The sequence below is a fragment of the Cololabis saira genome, chromosome 7 (genome assembly GCF_033807715.1).
Source record: "Cololabis saira isolate AMF1-May2022 chromosome 7, fColSai1.1, whole genome shotgun sequence".
NCBI lineage: Eukaryota > Metazoa > Chordata > Actinopteri > Beloniformes > Belonidae > Cololabis > Cololabis saira.
In genome coordinates, this window is record NC_084593.1 from 773,207 (window position 1) to 790,627 (window position 17,421).

Sequence of the window (17,421 nt, forward strand, 5' to 3'; positions counted from 1 at the left end):
AGGTCCAGTTGTAGTACTTCAGGTCCAGTTGTAGTATTTTAGGTTCAGTTGTAGTACTTTAGGTTCAGTTGTAGTACTTTAGGTTCAGTTGTAGTACTTTTCTCTTCTTCCGGCTCTTGGCGAAGGCGGACTCTTCTCTGCTCCTCTCCCTCCCTATCTGCTACTGCTTTTGTCCTGTCTCATCTTCAGAGTCTCTCCTTTTCACTCCTCCCAAACTCTACAATCATGGAATTGATTAACTGGTCTCTCAGCGACCAGAAGTCAGGGGGTAAGGGAGCCCTCCTGCCCCGATGGGACATGTTTTGCTGGAAACACAATGGATTCCTGGAAACATTGGAAACCGTTGTGTTTGGTGATTCTGTCTGTCGAGGACGTTGAAGATGCTTCATAATTGGATTTATGATAGCAGGATTTCTCTTGATCGGAGGAGGGGGATTCCTGGTCTATCGACAAACGCGTAAGTCGTCGACAGCTGTTCTGGCTCTTTCAGAGCTGCTGGACGTGGCTGAAGGATCAAGCAAGGTGATCAACACTCAGACTTTAACGCTGGGGGAGCAAAGCCGTAAGCTGGATGTGATTCTTGAACAGAATCTCAGGCTGGCGGCGGTCTTTGAGCTCATTGGCAAGATGGATAAGACCTTGGAGAAGTTGGAAGCTCGGCTTGGCGGGAATTGATCACAAATTCGTCTGTTTGGAGTCGCCATTGATGAACCAGAGACTGAAGGTAGACGGAAAATTACTGAGTCTGTCTGTTTCTTTTCAATACAATTGTTGATTCTAATCTCACCTTGACAGGGCGTTTTTTGGCCGATCGCTCTGGTCACAATCTCCCTGGTGGAATGTAAACAAGGTGACTCTGCCCCCACTAACCCTCCCCTCTCAGGAACATCTGTGGACCTGTTTCAGAACTGACCGAGCCGTCTGATAACATCAAGGACATTGGCTGAGGAGCAGCTCTGAGAGAAGTTCACGACTTATCGCTACACACACTTACTGATAAACACACCTCCCTCATCTCAACGCCTTCCTCGGCCCCCACTCTTATCAGCCCGCCCCCCCAACACAGTCGACAGGTTTGAGAGCCGCGCCAACGGCCGCGGTGCTCACTTGGGGTACTGTGCCATGTCATCTCACTGTGCTGGGACGCCAGACCAGCGACAATAAAGCTATTCATTCATTCATTCATTCATTCATTCATTCATTCATTCATTCATTCATTCATTCATTCATTCATGCAGGTCCAGTTGTAGTACTCTAGGTTAAGGGTTAAGGGTTACGGGTGAATGAAGCCTCAGACGCAGCAGATTAACTTGGTCTTTATTCAGCTGTAACAGCAGTAAACATGACGATCAATAATCACCGATCAACGATCAATAATCAATAATCACCGATCAATAATCAATAATCACCTCCGCGGATCAAACACGGTGCTGATCAATCACATAATCAATACTTTAGTGTTTCCAGTAGCTGACGAGGTATTTCTCTGCTCCGTTATAAAAAACAAGGTAAAAATCACTGATTGGCTGCTGAGCTAACAGGAAACGGCGGAAACCCCGCCACAATAAAACAGCTAACTTAAATACAGGAAGTGGCAGTTGAAGCAATCACAGGCTCTGATTGGCCGATTTGAAATGATTGGACTCTTCACGGTTCCGGCGCCTCAATCAGGAGGAGCGGCGGAACGCTAGCAGGTGGAGGGTAGCGGTTAGCCGCTAGCCGCTAGCCCGGGGGAAGCGTTGCATTGACTGGCATCAGTGGCGTCAGGGCGCCATGGCGACGGCGTTGGAGGCTCCGCCCCCCGCGGTCGGGTCTACAGTCACAGCGGGGGGGCGTGGTCACATGACGCTCTCGCTGGCTCCGCCCCCGCAGGCTCCGCCCCCGCAGGCCCCGCCCCCGTGGGCGGAGCCTAGCGCCGCCATGTCCACGGTGGCGACGTCCTTCCGCCGCACGCTAACGTCCTTCCGCCGCACGCTAGCGTCCTTGGAGACGTAGTCGTCGCTCTGGTCCTTCGCAAAGTTCACGAACACCTGGAACCAGAACCAGAAGGTTAGGACTACGTTTCCCATCAGCCCCGGCATCACGTTTCCCATCAGCCCCGGCACCGCGTTTCCCATCAGCCCCGGCACGTTTCCCATCAGCCCCGGCACCGCGTTTCCCATCAGCCCCGGGACGTTTTTCATCAGCCCCGGCACGTTTCCCATCAGCCCCGGCACCAGCTGGCGTTAGAATCAGGTAAAGGACTAATCTCCACACTGGTTCTAAATATCGTCAACCAACATTCGGACTAAATATCCGTCACCGACTAATACCTGGTCCAGCGTGACCTGTTAGCGTTAGCGTGTAGCTACCTGGTCCAGCGTGGTCTACAGTTAGCATTAGCATGTAGCTACCTGGTCCAGCGTGGTCTATAGTTAGCATTAGCATGTAGCTACCTGGTCCAGCGTGGTCTATAGTTAGCATTAGCATGTAGCTACCTGGTCCAGCGTGGTCTATAGTGTTAGCATTAGCGTGTTAGCATGTACCTGGTCCAGCGTGGTCTGCGTGACTGAATAGTTAGCATTAGCATGTAGCTACCTGGTCCAGCGTGGTCTGCGTGACGGAATAGTCCTCTATAGTGTGTTAGCATTAGCATGTAGCTACCTGGTCCAGCGTGGTCTGCGTGACGGAATAGTCCTCTAGTACGTGTTAGCATTAGCGTGTTAGCGTGTACCTGGTCCAGCGTGGTCTATAGTGTTAGCATTAGCATATACCTGGTCCAGCGTGGTCTATAGTGTTAGCATTAGCATGTAGCTACCTGGTCCAGCGTGGTCTGCGTGACCGAGTAGTTAGCATTAGCATGTAGCTACCTGGTCCAGCGTGGTCTGCGTGACGGAGTAGTCCTCTATAGCGTGTTAGCATTAGCATGTACCTGGTCCAGCGTGGTCTGCGTGACGGAGTAGTCCTCTATAGCGTGTTAGCATTAGCATGTACCTGGTCCAGCGTGGTCTGCGTGACGGAGTAGTTAGCATTAGCATGTAGCTACCTGGTCCAGCGTGGTCTGTGTGACGGAGTAGTCCTCTATAGTGGTCTATAATGGTCTATAGTGGTTTATAGGGGTCTGTTAGGGTCTACCTGGTCCAGCGTGGTCTATAGTGGTCTGTAGGGGTCTATAGTACCTGGTCCAGCGTGGTCTGCGTGACCGAGTAGTCCTCTATAGCGTGTTAGCATTAGCATGTACCTGGTCCAGCGTGGTCTGCGTGACTGAATAGTCCTCTATAGTGGTCTATAATGGTCTGTAGTGGTTTATAGGGGTCTGTTAGGGGTCTACCTGGTCCAGCGTGGTCTATAGTGGTCTGTTAGCATTAGCATGTAGCTACCTGGTCCAGCGTGGTCTGCGTGACGGAGTAGTCCTCTATAGTGGTCTATAATGGTCTATAGTGGTTTATAGTGGTCTGTAGGGGTCTACCTGGTCCAGCGTGGTCTGCGTGACCGAGTAGTCCTCTATAGCGTGTTAGCATTAGCGTGTTAGCATGTACCTGGTCCAGCGTGGTCTATAGTGGTCTGTTAGCATTAGCATGTAGCTACCTGGTCCAGCGTGGTCTGCGTGACCGAGTAGTCCTCTATAGCGTGTTAGCATTAGCATGTAGCTACCTGGTCCAGCGTGGTCTGCGTGACGGAGTAGTCCTCTATAGCGTGTTAGCATTAGCATGTACCTGGTCCAGCGTGGTCTGCGTGACCGAGTAGTCCTCTATCTTCAGCAGCTCCTTGTTCCGGGCCAGCGTGGAGAAGATGTGGGTGAGGCCGGGCCGGGCCGACGGCAGCTGGTACTGCAGGAGGTTCCGGTGCTTCTCCTTCAGGACGGCTCCGCTGAGCCGGCTCTCGATGAACTTCTGGACCGGGACCAGGTCCGGGTCCGAGCCCGGCTCTGGACCGGCCACGCGCAGCACGATGGTGTAGCCGTCGCCGAACCTGGGGGGATAAAAACAATCTCTGACTAAAACTAGACTAAACTGTACGGAAGAGTTTCAGGAGAAAAATACAAATAATCTTTTAGAGGAGAGTGAATAAAGTTGAAATGTTGAGAAAAACACAAAATTTTGACTTTATTCACGAAATTGTATTTCAACATTAATCTCGACATTTCGACTTTTTTCTCATTTCGACTATCAAAGTGCATAATGAATAATGAATCTAAAATAGAAGAACTAAAACCAGGACCAGAACTAAAACTAAAACTAAAATTAAAGCTGCAGCAGCGATGAACGGATGAACGGATGAACGGATGAACGGATGAACGGATGAACGGATGAACGGGCTCTCACGTGTGCAATTTTCACCAATAAAGGTCAAGGACTCAAAACTGAGTCTGATGAACCACCATGACTCTCTATGTCAAACCATTCAAGTTATTGCAGAAAATCGGAACTATCACATATCAACCAATCAGAAGAAGGGGCGGGGCTAATTTGCAACAATTAAGGTGAAGGACTCAAAACCGAGTCTGATGAACCACCATGACTCTCTATGTCAAACCATTCACAAGTTATGGCAGAAAAAAGGGACCATCAGATATTGACCAATCAGAAGAAGGGGCGGGGCTAATTCATGCCAATGAAGGTCAAGTACTCAAAACCGAGTCAAATATGGACCAATCAGCTACTAGCATCACTTCCTGTTTAACGTTGAAGTTTGACGCGGCGCCACGGCCACGCCATTTCACCAAAACTCACGATTTTGAAAACTTTTCATGATTAACGTCTTTTGTGTCTCCTGAGCGAGTTTTATGTGGAACGGACGATCCTGCTAGGAGGAGTTTGTTAAAGTACAACACGTAAAAATGGAAGAAATTGCCCCAAAATTACACGATTAATTCAAAATGGCCGACTTCCTGTTGGGTTTGGGCCATGGCTCCAAGAGACTTTTCTTTAAGTTGTGACATGATACAGGTGTGTACCAATTTTCGTTCATGTACATCAAACCGTATTGTGGGGCTTGAGGAACAAAGTTTTCTAGGGGGCGCTGTTGAGCCGTTAGGCCACGCCCATTAATGCAAACCATTAAATATCACATTTATCACCAGGCCTGGCTTGGTGATAAATTTGGTGACTTTTGGGGAACGTTTAGGGGAAAAAAGACCCTCATTTAGTCGTAAGAAAAACGAGACAAACATTTCCTACAGATACAATAGAGATTACTAGAACTAACTAGAACTAAAACTAGAACCAGGACCAGACCCATCAGAACCAGAACCAGAACAGAACCCCTCACCTGCTCTTCAGGTGCTGGACGCTGCCGAGACAGCGGAATCTTCCGTTCACCATGATGGCCATACGGGTGCAGAGAGCCTCACACTCCTCCATGCTGGAACACACACACACACACACCATTAATACACACACATATACACACTAACACACACTCCTCCATACGGGTGCAGAGAGCCTCACACTCCTCCATGCTGGAATAATACACACACACACCATTAATATACACACATATACACACACTTAATATACACTTAATACACACTAATACACACATATACACACACACACACTCCTCCATGCTGGAACACACACACACACACACACCATTAATATACACACATATACACACATATACACACATATACACACTCCTCCATGCTGGAATACACACACACACACACATACACTTAATACACACTAATACACAAATATACACACTCCTCCATGCGGGTGCAGAGAGCCTCACACTCCTCCATGCTGGAAATATACACATATACATACACTTAATACACACTAATACACACTAACACACTCCTCCATGCTGCAAATAAACATATATATACATATACACACTTAATACACACATATACACACACACACTCCTCCATGCTGGAATAATACACACACACACACTTAATAGACACATATACACACTAACACACACTCCTCCATGCTGCAAATAAACATATACACTTAATACACACTTATACACACTAACACACACATGTACACACACTACACTCCTCCATGCTGGAATAATACACATACACTTAATACACACATATACACACACTAACACACTCCTCCATGCTGGAACACACACATATACACACACTTAATACACACTAATACACACATATACACACATATACACACTCCTCCATGCTGCAAATAAACATACATATACATATACACACTTAATACACACACCATTAATATACACACATATACACACTACACACACTCCTCCATGCTGGAACACACACACACACACACACCATTAATATACACACATATACACACACTCCTCCATGCTGGAACACACATATACATTAATATACACACACATATATACACTTAATACACACATATACACACTAACACACTCCTCCATGCTGCAACACACAGATGGATAAATATCGTCGTCAACGAAGATTTGGACTAAATATCATCGTCACCTGTGTGATGTCATCACTCACCTGTGTGATGTCATCACTCACCTGTGTGATGTCAGCACTCACCTGTGTGATGTCATCACTCACCTGTGTGATGTCAGCACTCACCTGTGTGATGTCACCACTCACCTGTGTGATGTCATCACTCACCTGTGTGATGTCACACTCACCTGTGTGATGTCATCACTCACCTGTGTGATGTCACACTCACCTGTGTGATGTCACACTCACCTGTGTGATGTCATCACTCACCTGTGTGATGTCACACTCACCTGTGTGATGTCATCACTCACCTGTGTGATGTCACACTCACCTGTGTGATGTCATCACTCACCTGTGTGATGTCAGCACTCACCTGTGTGATGTCAGCACCACCTGTGTGATGTCAGCACTCACCTGTGTGATGTCAGCACTCACCTGTGTGATGTCAGCACTCACCTGTGTGATGTCAGCACCACCTGTGTGATGTCATCACTCACCTGTGTGATGTCATCACTCACCTGTGTGATGTCATCCTCACCTGTGTGATGTCATCCTCACCTGTGTGATGTCATCACTCACCTGTGTGATGTCAGCACTCACCTGTGTGATGTCATCACTCACCTGTGTGATGTCATCACTCACCTGTGTGATGTCAGCACCACGGATCTTCCCTCCTTGATGACGCTGTGGATGCAGTTCCAGAGAGACCGACGAGCTTTGGGATCCATCCCCGTGGTGGGTTCATCCTGGAACCAGATAGAACCGGTTAGACCAGTATAAGAACCAGATAGAACCGGTTAGAACCAGTTAGAACCAGTTAGAACCAGTTAGAACCAGTTAGAACCAGTTAGAACCAGATAGAACCAGTTAGAACCAGTTAGAACCAGTTAGAACCAGTTAGAACCAGTTAGAACCAGATAGAACCAGTTAGAACCAGTTAGAACCAGATAGAACCGGTTAGACCAGTATAAGAACCAGATAGAACCGGTTAGAACCAGTTAGAACCAGTTAGAACCAGTTAGAACCAGTTAGAACCAGTTAGAACCAGTTAGAACCAGATAGAACCAGTTAGAACCAGTTAGAACCAGTTAGAACCAGTTAGAACCAGTTAGAACCAGATAGAACCAGTTAGAACCAGTTAGAACCAGTTAGAACCAGTTATAACCAGTTATAACCAGATAGAACCAGTTAGAACCAGTTAGAACCAGATAGAACCAGATAGAACCAGATAGAACCGGTTAGAACCAGTTAGAACCAGATAGAACCAGTTAGAACCGGTTAGAACCAGTTAGAACCAGTACAACCAGTTACAACCAGTTAGAACCAGTTAGAACCAGTTAGAACCAGTTAGAACCAGATAGAACCAGTTAGAACCAGTTAGAACCAGTTAGAACCGGTTAGAACCAGTACAGGAACCAGTTAGAACCAGTTAGAACCAGTTAGAACCAGTTAGAACCAGTTAGAACCAGTTAGAACCAGTTACAACCAGTAAGAACCAGTTAGAACCAGTTACAACCAGTTAGAACCAGTTAGAGCCAGTTAGAACCAGTTAGAACCAGTACAGGAACCAGTTAGAGCCAGTTAGAACCAGTTAGAACCAGTTAGAACCAGTTAGAACCAGATAGAACCAGTTAGAACCAGTTAGAACCAGTTAGAACCAGTTATAACCAGTTATAACCAGATAGAACCAGTTAGAACCAGTTAGAACCAGATAGAACCAGATAGAACCAGTTAGAACCAGTTAGAACCAGATAGAACCAGTTAGAACCGGTTAGAACCAGTTAGAACCAGTTACAACCAGTTAGAACCAGTTAGAACCAGTTAGAACCAGTTAGAACCAGTTAGAACCAGTACAACCAGTTAGAACCAGTTACAACCAGTTACAACCAGTTAGAACCAGTTAGAACCAGTTAGAACCAGTTAGAACCAGTACAACCAGTTACAACCAGTTAGAACCAGTTAGAACCAGATAGAACCAGTTAGAACCAGTTAGAACCAGTTAGAACCAGTTAGAACCAGTTAGAACCAGTTACAACCAGTTAGAACCAGTTAGAACCAGTTACAACCAGTTAGAACCAGTTAGAACCAGTTACAACCAGTTAGAACCGGTTAGAACCAGTTAGAACCAGTTACAACCAGTTAGAACCAGTTAGAACCAGTTACAACCAGTTAGAACCAGTTAGAACCAGTTACAACCAGTTAGAACCAGTTAGAGCCAGTTAAAACCAGTTAGGCCCAGTGGTCATGGCCACTAACAAACCAGTAAAAAACCACAAAAAACTGGTTTAGAGCGGTCTGAACTGGATTTAAACCGATTTAAAGCAGTCAGAACTGGTTTAAACGGGTCAGAACGGGTCAGAACGGTCAGAACGGGTCAGAACGGGTCAGAACGGGTCAGAACGGTCAGAACGGGTCAGAACGGGTCAGAACGGGTCAGAACGGTCAGAACTGGTTTAAACGGGTCAGAACGGGTCAGAACGGGTCAGAACGGTCAGAACTGGTTTAAACGGGTCAGAACGGGTCAGAACGGTCAGAACTGGTTTAAACGGGTCAGAACGGGTCAGAACGGGTCAGAACGGTCAGAACGGTCAGAACGGGTCAGAACGGGTCAGAACGGGTCAGAACGGGTCAGAACGGTCAGAACGGTCAGAACGGGTCAGAACGGGTCAGAACGGGTCAGAACGGGTCAGAACGGGTCAGAACGGTCAGAACTGGTTTAAACGGGTCAGAACGGGTCAGAACGGTCAGAACGGGTCAGAACGGGTCAGAACGGGTCAGAACGGTCAGAACTGGTTTAAACGGGTCAGAACGGGTCAGAACGGGTCAGAACGGTCAGAACTGGTTTAAACGGGTCAGAACGGGTCAGAACGGTCAGAACTGGTTTAAACGGGTCAGAACGGGTCAGAACGGGTCAGAACGGTCAGAACGGTCAGAACGGGTCAGAACGGGTCAGAACGGGTCAGAACGGGTCAGAACGGTCAGAACGGTCAGAACGGGTCAGAACGGGTCAGAACGGGTCAGAACGGGTCAGAACGGGTCAGAACGGGTCAGAACGGGTCAGAACGGGTCAGAACGGGTCAGAACGGGTCAGAACGGTCAGAACTGGTTTAAACGGGTCAGAACGGGTCAGAACGGGTCAGAACGGGTCAGAACGGGTCAGAACGGGTTTAAACGGGTCAGAACGGGTCAGAACGGGTCAGAACTGGTTTAAACGGGTCAGAACGGTCAGAACGGTCTGAACGGGTCAGAACGGTCTGAACGGGTCAGAACGGGTCAGAACGGGTCAGAACGGGTCAGAACGGGTCAGAACGGGTCAGAACGGTCAGAACGGTCAGAACGGGTCAGAACGGTCAGAACGGTCAGAACGGGTCAGAACGGGTCAGAACGGGTCAGAACGGGTCAGAACGGTCAGAACGGGTCAGAACTGGTTTAAACGGGTCAGAACGGGTCAGAACGGGTCAGAACGGTCAGAACTGGTTTAAACGGGTCAGAACGGGTCAGAACGGTCAGAACTGGTTTAAACGGGTCAGAACGGGTCAGAACGGTCAGAACTGGTTTAAACGGGTCAGAACGGGTTTAAACGGGTCAGAACGGGTCAGAACGGGTCAGAACGGTCAGAACGGTCAGAACGGGTCAGAACGGTCAGAACGGGTCAGAACCGGTCAGAACTGGTTTAAACGGGTCAGAACGGGTCAGAACGGTCAGAACGGTCAGAACGGGTCAGAACGGTCAGAACGGGTCAGAACGGGTCAGAACGGGTCAGAACGGGTCAGAACGGTCAGAACGGTCAGAACGGGTCAGAACGGGTCAGAACGGGTCAGAACGGGTCAGAACGGGTCAGAACGGGTCAGAACCAGTTTAAACGGGTCAGAACGGGTCAGAACGGGTCAGAACGGGTCAGAACGGGTCAGAACGGGTCAGAACGGTCAGAACGGGTCAGAACGGTCAGAACGGGTCAGAACTGGTTTAAACGGGTCAGAACGGTCAGAACGGGTCAGAACGGGTCAGAACGGGTCAGAACGGGTCAGAACGGGTCAGAACGGGTCAGAACGGGTCAGAACGGGTCAGAACGGGTCAGAACGGTCAGAACGGGTCAGAACTGGTTTAAACGGGTCAGAACGGGTCAGAACGGGTCAGAACGGTCAGAACTGGTTTAAACGGGTCAGAACGGGTCAGAACGGGTCAGAACTGGTTTAAACGGGTCAGAACGGTCAGAACTGGTTTAAACGGGTCAGAACGGGTCAGAACGGGTCAGAACGGGTCAGAACGGGTCAGAACGGGTCAGAACGGTCAGAACGGGTCAGAACGGGTCAGAACGGGTCAGAACGGGTCAGAACGGTCAGAACGGTCAGAACGGGTCAGAACAGTCAGAACGGGTCAGAACGGTCAGAACAGTCAGAACTGGTTTAAACGGGTCAGAACGGGTCAGAACGGTCAGAACGGGTCAGAACGGGTCAGAACGGTCAGAACTGGTTTAAACGGGTCAGAACGGGTCAGAACGGTCAGAACTGGTTTAAACGGGTCAGAACGGGTCAGAACGGTCAGAACGGTCAGAACGGGTCAGAACGGGTCAGAACTGGTTTAAACGGGTCAGAACGGTCAGAACGGTCAGAACGGGTCAGAACGGGTCAGAACGGGTCAGAACCAGTTTAAACGGGTCAGAACGGGTCAGAACGGGTCAGAACTGGTTTAAACGGGTCAGAACGGGTCAGAACGGTCAGAACGGGTCAGAACTGGTTTAAACGGGTCAGAACGGGTCAGAACGGTCAGAACTGGTTTAAACGGGTCAGAACGGGTCAGAACGGGTCAGAACGGTCAGAACGGTCAGAACGGGTCAGAACGGGTCAGAACCGGTCAGAACTGGTTTAAACGGGTCAGAACGGGTCAGAACGGTCAGAACGGTCAGAACGGGTCAGAACGGGTCAGAACGGTCAGAACGGGTCAGAACGGGTCAGAACGGGTCAGAACTGGTTTAAACGGGTCAGAACCAGTTTAAACGGGTCAGAACGGGTCAGAACGGGTCAGAACGGGTCAGAACGGGTCAGAACGGGTCAGAACGGTCAGAACGGTCAGAACGGGTCAGAACGGGTCAGAACGGGTCAGAACGGTCAGAACGGGTCAGAACGGGTCAGAACGGGTCAGAACGGGTCAGAACGGGTCAGAACGGTCAGAACTGGTTTAAACGGGTCAGAACGGGTCAGAACGGGTCAGAACGGGTCAGAACGGGTTTAAACGGGTCAGAACGGGTCAGAACGGGTCAGAACGGGTCAGAACGGTCAGAACGGGTCAGAACGGGTCAGAACGGGTTTAAACGGGTCAGAACGGTCAGAACTGGTTTAAACGGGTCAGAACGGGTCAGAACGGGTCAGAACGGGTCAGAACGGGTCAGAACGGGTTTAAACGGGTCAGAACGGGTCAGAACGGGTCAGAACTGGTTTAAACGGGTCAGAACGGGTCAGAACGGGTCAGAACGGGTCAGAACGGTCTGAACGGGTCAGAACGGGTCAGAACGGTCTGAACGGGTCAGAACGGTCTGAACGGTCTGAACGGGTCAGAACGGTCAGAACGGTCAGAACGGGTCAGAACGGTCAGAACGGTCAGAACGGGTCAGAACGGGTCAGAACGGGTCAGAACGGGTCAGAACGGGTCAGAACGGGTCAGAACGGGTCAGAACGGGTCAGAACGGTCAGAACGGGTCAGAACTGGTTTAAACGGGTCAGAACGGGTCAGAACGGGTCAGAACGGTCAGAACTGGTTTAAACGGGTCAGAACGGGTCAGAACGGGTCAGAACTGGTTTAAACGGGTCAGAACGGTCAGAACTGGTTTAAACGGGTCAGAACGGGTCAGAACGGGTCAGAACGGGTCAGAACGGGTCAGAACGGGTCAGAACGGTCAGAACGGGTCAGAACGGGTCAGAACGGGTCAGAACGGGTCAGAACGGGTCAGAACGGTCAGAACGGTCAGAACGGGTCAGAACGGGTCAGAACGGGTCAGAACGGGTCAGAACGGTCAGAACGGGTCAGAACGGGTCAGAACTGGTTTAAACGGGTCAGAACGGGTCAGAACGGTCAGAACTGGTTTAAACGGGTCAGAACGGGTCAGAACGGTCAGAACTGGTTTAAACGGGTCAGAACGGGTCAGAACGGGTCAGAACGGGTCAGAACGGGTCAGAACGGGTCAGAACGGTCAGAACGGTCAGAACGGGTCAGAACGGTCAGAACGGGTCAGAACCGGTCAGAACTGGTTTAAACGGGTCAGAACGGTCAGAACGGGTCAGAACGGGTCAGAACGGTCAGAACTGGTTTAAACGGGTCAGAACGGTCAGAACGGGTCAGAACGGGTCAGAACGGGTCAGAACGGGTCAGAACGGTCAGAACGGTCAGAACGGGTCAGAACGGTCAGAACGGGTCAGAACCGGTCAGAACTGGTTTAAACGGGTCAGAACGGGTCAGAACGGTCAGAACGGTCAGAACGGGTCAGAACGGGTCAGAACGGGTCAGAACGGGTCAGAACGGTCAGAACGGTCAGAACTGGTTTAAACGGGTCAGAACGGGTCAGAACGGGTCAGAACGGGTCAGAACGGTCAGAACGGGTCAGAACGGTCAGAACGGGTCAGAACGGGTCTGAACGGGTCAGAACGGTCAGAACGGTCAGAACGGGTCAGAACGGGTCAGAACGGTCAGAACGGGTCAGAACTGGTTTAAACGGGTCAGAACGGGTCAGAACGGGTCAGAACGGTCAGAACTGGTTTAAACGGGTCAGAACGGGTCAGAACGGGTCAGAACTGGTTTAAACGGGTCAGAACGGTCAGAACTGGTTTAAACGGGTCAGAACGGGTCAGAACGGGTCAGAACGGGTCAGAACGGTCAGAACGGGTCAGAACGGGTCAGAACGGTCAGAACGGGTCAGAACGGTCAGAACAGTCAGAACTGGTTTAAACGGGTCAGAACGGGTCAGAACTGGTTTAAACGGGTCAGAACGGGTCAGAACGGTCAGAACGGGTCAGAACGGGTCAGAACGGGTCAGAACGGTCAGAACGGGTCAGAACGGGTCAGAACGGGTCAGAACTGGTTTAAACGGGTCAGAACGGGTCAGAACGGTCAGAACTGGTTTAAACGGGTCAGAACGGGTCAGAACGGGTCAGAACGGTCAGAACGGTCAGAACGGGTCAGAACGGGTCAGAACGGGTCAGAACGGGTCAGAACGGTCAGAACGGTCAGAACGGGTCAGAACGGTCAGAACGGGTCAGAACCGGTCAGAACTGGTTTAAACGGGTCAGAACGGGTCAGAACGGTCAGAACGGTCAGAACGGGTCAGAACGGTCAGAACGGGTCAGAACGGGTCAGAACGGTCAGAACGGGTCAGAACGGTCAGAACGGGTCAGAACCGGTCAGAACTGGTTTAAACGGGTCAGAACGGGTCAGAACGGTCAGAACGGGTCAGAACGGGTCAGAACGGGTCAGAACGGGTCAGAACTGGTTTAAACGGGTCAGAACGGGTCAGAACGGTCAGAACGGGTCAGAACGGGTCAGAACCAGTTTAAACGGGTCAGAACGGGTCAGAACGGGTCAGAACGGTCAGAACGGGTCAGAACGGGTCAGAACCGGTCCGGTTACCAGGAAGACGACGGGCGGAGCTCCCATCAGGGCCAGGGCCGTGGACAGTTTCCTCAGGTTTCCTCCGCTGTAACTTCCTGCTCGTTTATCCGCGTATTTTAGTAAACTCAGTTTCCTGATGCCCCACTCCGCCACCTGTCAATCAAACACAGATCAATCAAACACAGCTGTCAATCAAACATCAAACACAGATCAATCATTCCGCCACCTGTCAATCAAACACAGATCAATCACTCCGCCACCTGTCAATCAAACACAGATCAATCAAACACAGCTGTCAATCAAACATCAAACACAGATCAATCACTCCGCCACCTGTCAATCAAACACAGATCAATCAAACACAGCTGTCAATCAAACATCAAACACAGATCAATCACTCCGCCACCTGTCAATCAAACACAGATCAATCACTCCTCCACCTGTCAATCAATCAATCAAACACAGCTGTCAATCATGAGCTGCTGTCAATCAAACACAGCTGTCAATCACTCTGCCACCTGTCAATCAAACATCAAACACAGCTGTCAATCACAGAGCCGTCACCATCAACGTAAAAAAAATAGTAACTAGTTACCGTTTAATGAACTAGTTACTTCATTAAAAAAGTAACTCAGTTAGTAACTCAGTTACTTAGACCAAAAAGTAATGTGTTCCTATGAAAAGTTACTCTAAAACATTATTTTAAATGCTCCATTAATCCCCTCTAGCTTCATTCCAGCAGGTTCTGTCTCCCCGCTTCTTCACTTCCTGTGTCAATAACGTTGGTTGCTTAGCAACAAGCTGAGAACGGCCATGGAGGACTAGACTAGAGGACTAGACTAGAGGACTAGACTAGAGGACTAGACTAGAGGACTAGACTAGAGGACTAGACTAGAGGACTAGACTAGAGGACTAGACTAGAGGACTAGAGGACTAGACTAGAGGACTAGACTAGAGGACTAGACTAGAGGACTAGACTAGAGGACTAGACTAGAGGACTAGACTAGAGGACTAGACTAGAGGACTAGACTAGAGGACTAGAGGACTAGACTAGAGGACTAGACTAGAGGACTAGACTAGAGGACTAGACTAGAGGACTAGAGGACTAGACTAGAGGACTAGACTAGAGGACTAGACTAGAGGACTAGACTAGAGGACTAGACTAGAGGACTAGACTAGAGGACTAGACTAGAGGACTAGACTAGAGGACTAGACTAGAGGACTAGACTAGAGGACTAGACTAGAGGACTAGAGGACTAGACTAGAGGACTAGAGGACTAGAGGACTAGAGGACTAGACTAGAGGACTAGACTAGAGGACTAGACTAGAGGACTAGACTAGAGGACTAGACTAGAGGACTAGACTAGAGGACTAGACTAGAGGACTAGACTAGAGGACTAGACTAGAGGACTAGACTAGAGGACTAGACTAGAGGACTAGAGGACTAGAGGACTAGACTAGAGGACTAGACTAGAGGACTAGACTAGAGGACTAGACTAGAGGACTAGACTAGAGGACTAGACTAGAGGACTAGACTAGAGGACTAGACTAGAGGACTAGACTAGAGGACTAGACTAGAGGACTAGACTAGAGGACTAGACTAGAGGACTAGACTAGAGGACTAGACTAGAGGACTAGACTAGAGGACTAGACTAGAGGACTAGACTAGAGGACTAGACTAGAGGACTAGACTAGAGGACTAGACTAGAGGACTAGACTAGAGGACTAGACTAGAGGACTAGACTAGAGGACTAGACTAGAGGACTAGACTAGAGGACTAGACTAGAGGACTAGACTAGAGGACTAGAGGACTAGAGGACTAGACTAGAGGACTAGACTAGAGGACTAGACTAGAGGACTAGACTAGAGGACTAGACTAGAGGACTAGACTAGAGGACTAGAGGACTAGACTAGAGGACTAGACTAGAGGACTAGACTAGAGGACTAGACTAGAGGACTAGACTAGAGGACTAGAGGACTAGACTAGAGGACTAGACTAGAGGACTAGACTAGAGGACTAGAGGACTAGAGGACTAGACTAGAGGACTAGAGGACTAGACTAGAGGACTAGAGGACTAGAGGACTAGACTAGAGGACTAGAGGACTAGAGGACTAGACTAGAGGACTAGACTAGAGGACTAGACTAGAGGACTAGACTAGAGGACTAGACTAGAGGACTAGACTAGAGGACTAGACTAGAGGACTAGACTAGAGGACTAGACTAGAGGACTAGACTAGAGGACTAGACTAGAGGACTAGACTAGAGGACTAGACTAGAGGACTAGAGGACTAGACTAGAGGACTAGACTAGAGGACTAGACTAGAGGACTAGACTAGAGGACTAGACTAGAGGACTAGACTAGAGGACTAGAGGACTAGACTAGAGGACTAGACTAGAGGACTAGACTAGAGGACTAGACTAGAGGACTAGACTAGAGGACTAGACTAGAGGACTAGACTAGAGGACTAGAGGACTAGACTAGAGGACTAGACTAGAGGACTAGACTAGAGGACTAGACTAGAGGACTAGAGGACTAGACTAGAGGACTAGAGGACTAGACTAGAGGACTAGACTAGAGGACTAGACTAGAGGACTAGACTAGAGGACTAGAGGACTAGACTAGAGGACTAGACTAGAGGACTAGAGGACTAGACTAGAGGACTAGACTAGAGGACTAGACTAGAGGACTAGAGGACTAGACTAGAGGACTAGACTAGAGGACTAGACTAGAGGACTAGAGGACTAGACTAGAGGACTAGACTAGAGGACTAGACTAGAGGACTAGACTAGAGGACTAGAGGACTAGACTAGAGGACTAGACTAGAGGACTAGACTAGAGGACTAGACTAGAGGACTAGACTAGAGGACTAGACTAGAGGACTAGAGGACTAGACTAGAGGACTAGAGGACTAGACTAGAGGACTAGACTAGAGGACTAGACTAGAGGACTAGAGGACTAGAGGACTAGACTAGAGGACTAGACTAGAGGACTAGACTAGAGGACTAGACTAGAGGACTAGACTAGAGGACTAGACTAGAGGACTAGAGGACTAGACTAGAGGACTAGACTAGAGGACTAGACTAGAGGACTAGACTAGAGGACTAGACTAGAGGACTAGAGGACTAGACTAGAGGACTAGACTAGAGGACTAGACTAGAGGACTAGAGGACTAGAGGACTAGACTAGAGGACTAGAGGACTAGAGGACTAGACTAGAGGACTAGAGGACTAGAGGACTAGACTAGAGGACTAGACTAGAGGACTAGACTAGAGGACTAGACTAGAGGACTAGACTAGAGGACTAGACTAGAGGACTAGACTAGAGGACTAGACTAGAGGACTAGAGGACTAGACTAGAGGACTAGACTAGAGGACTAGACTAGAGGACTAGACTAGAGGACTAGACTAGAGGACT

General features: G+C 49.2%; 1 protein-coding gene across 1 annotated transcript in view; it reads right to left on the reverse strand.

Annotated features, from left to right (window-relative positions):
* Window positions 1-1,304: 1,304 nt before the first annotated feature.
* The window catches only part of LOC133446709 (phospholipid-transporting ATPase ABCA1-like), a 118,566-nt gene continuing 102,449 nt past the window's right edge, over window positions 1,305-17,421 (reverse strand). The window contains exons 45-49 of the mRNA XM_061724701.1: window positions 14,024-14,158; window positions 7,049-7,152; window positions 5,251-5,343; window positions 3,696-3,951; window positions 1,305-2,030 (exon numbers count right to left, since the gene is read on the reverse strand). Coding sequence (XP_061580685.1) covers window positions 1,839-2,030; window positions 3,696-3,951; window positions 5,251-5,343; window positions 7,049-7,152; window positions 14,024-14,158 — 780 coding nt within the window. The 3' untranslated portion in view covers window positions 1,305-1,838. The remainder of the gene's footprint in view (window positions 2,031-3,695; window positions 3,952-5,250; window positions 5,344-7,048; window positions 7,153-14,023; window positions 14,159-17,421) is intronic.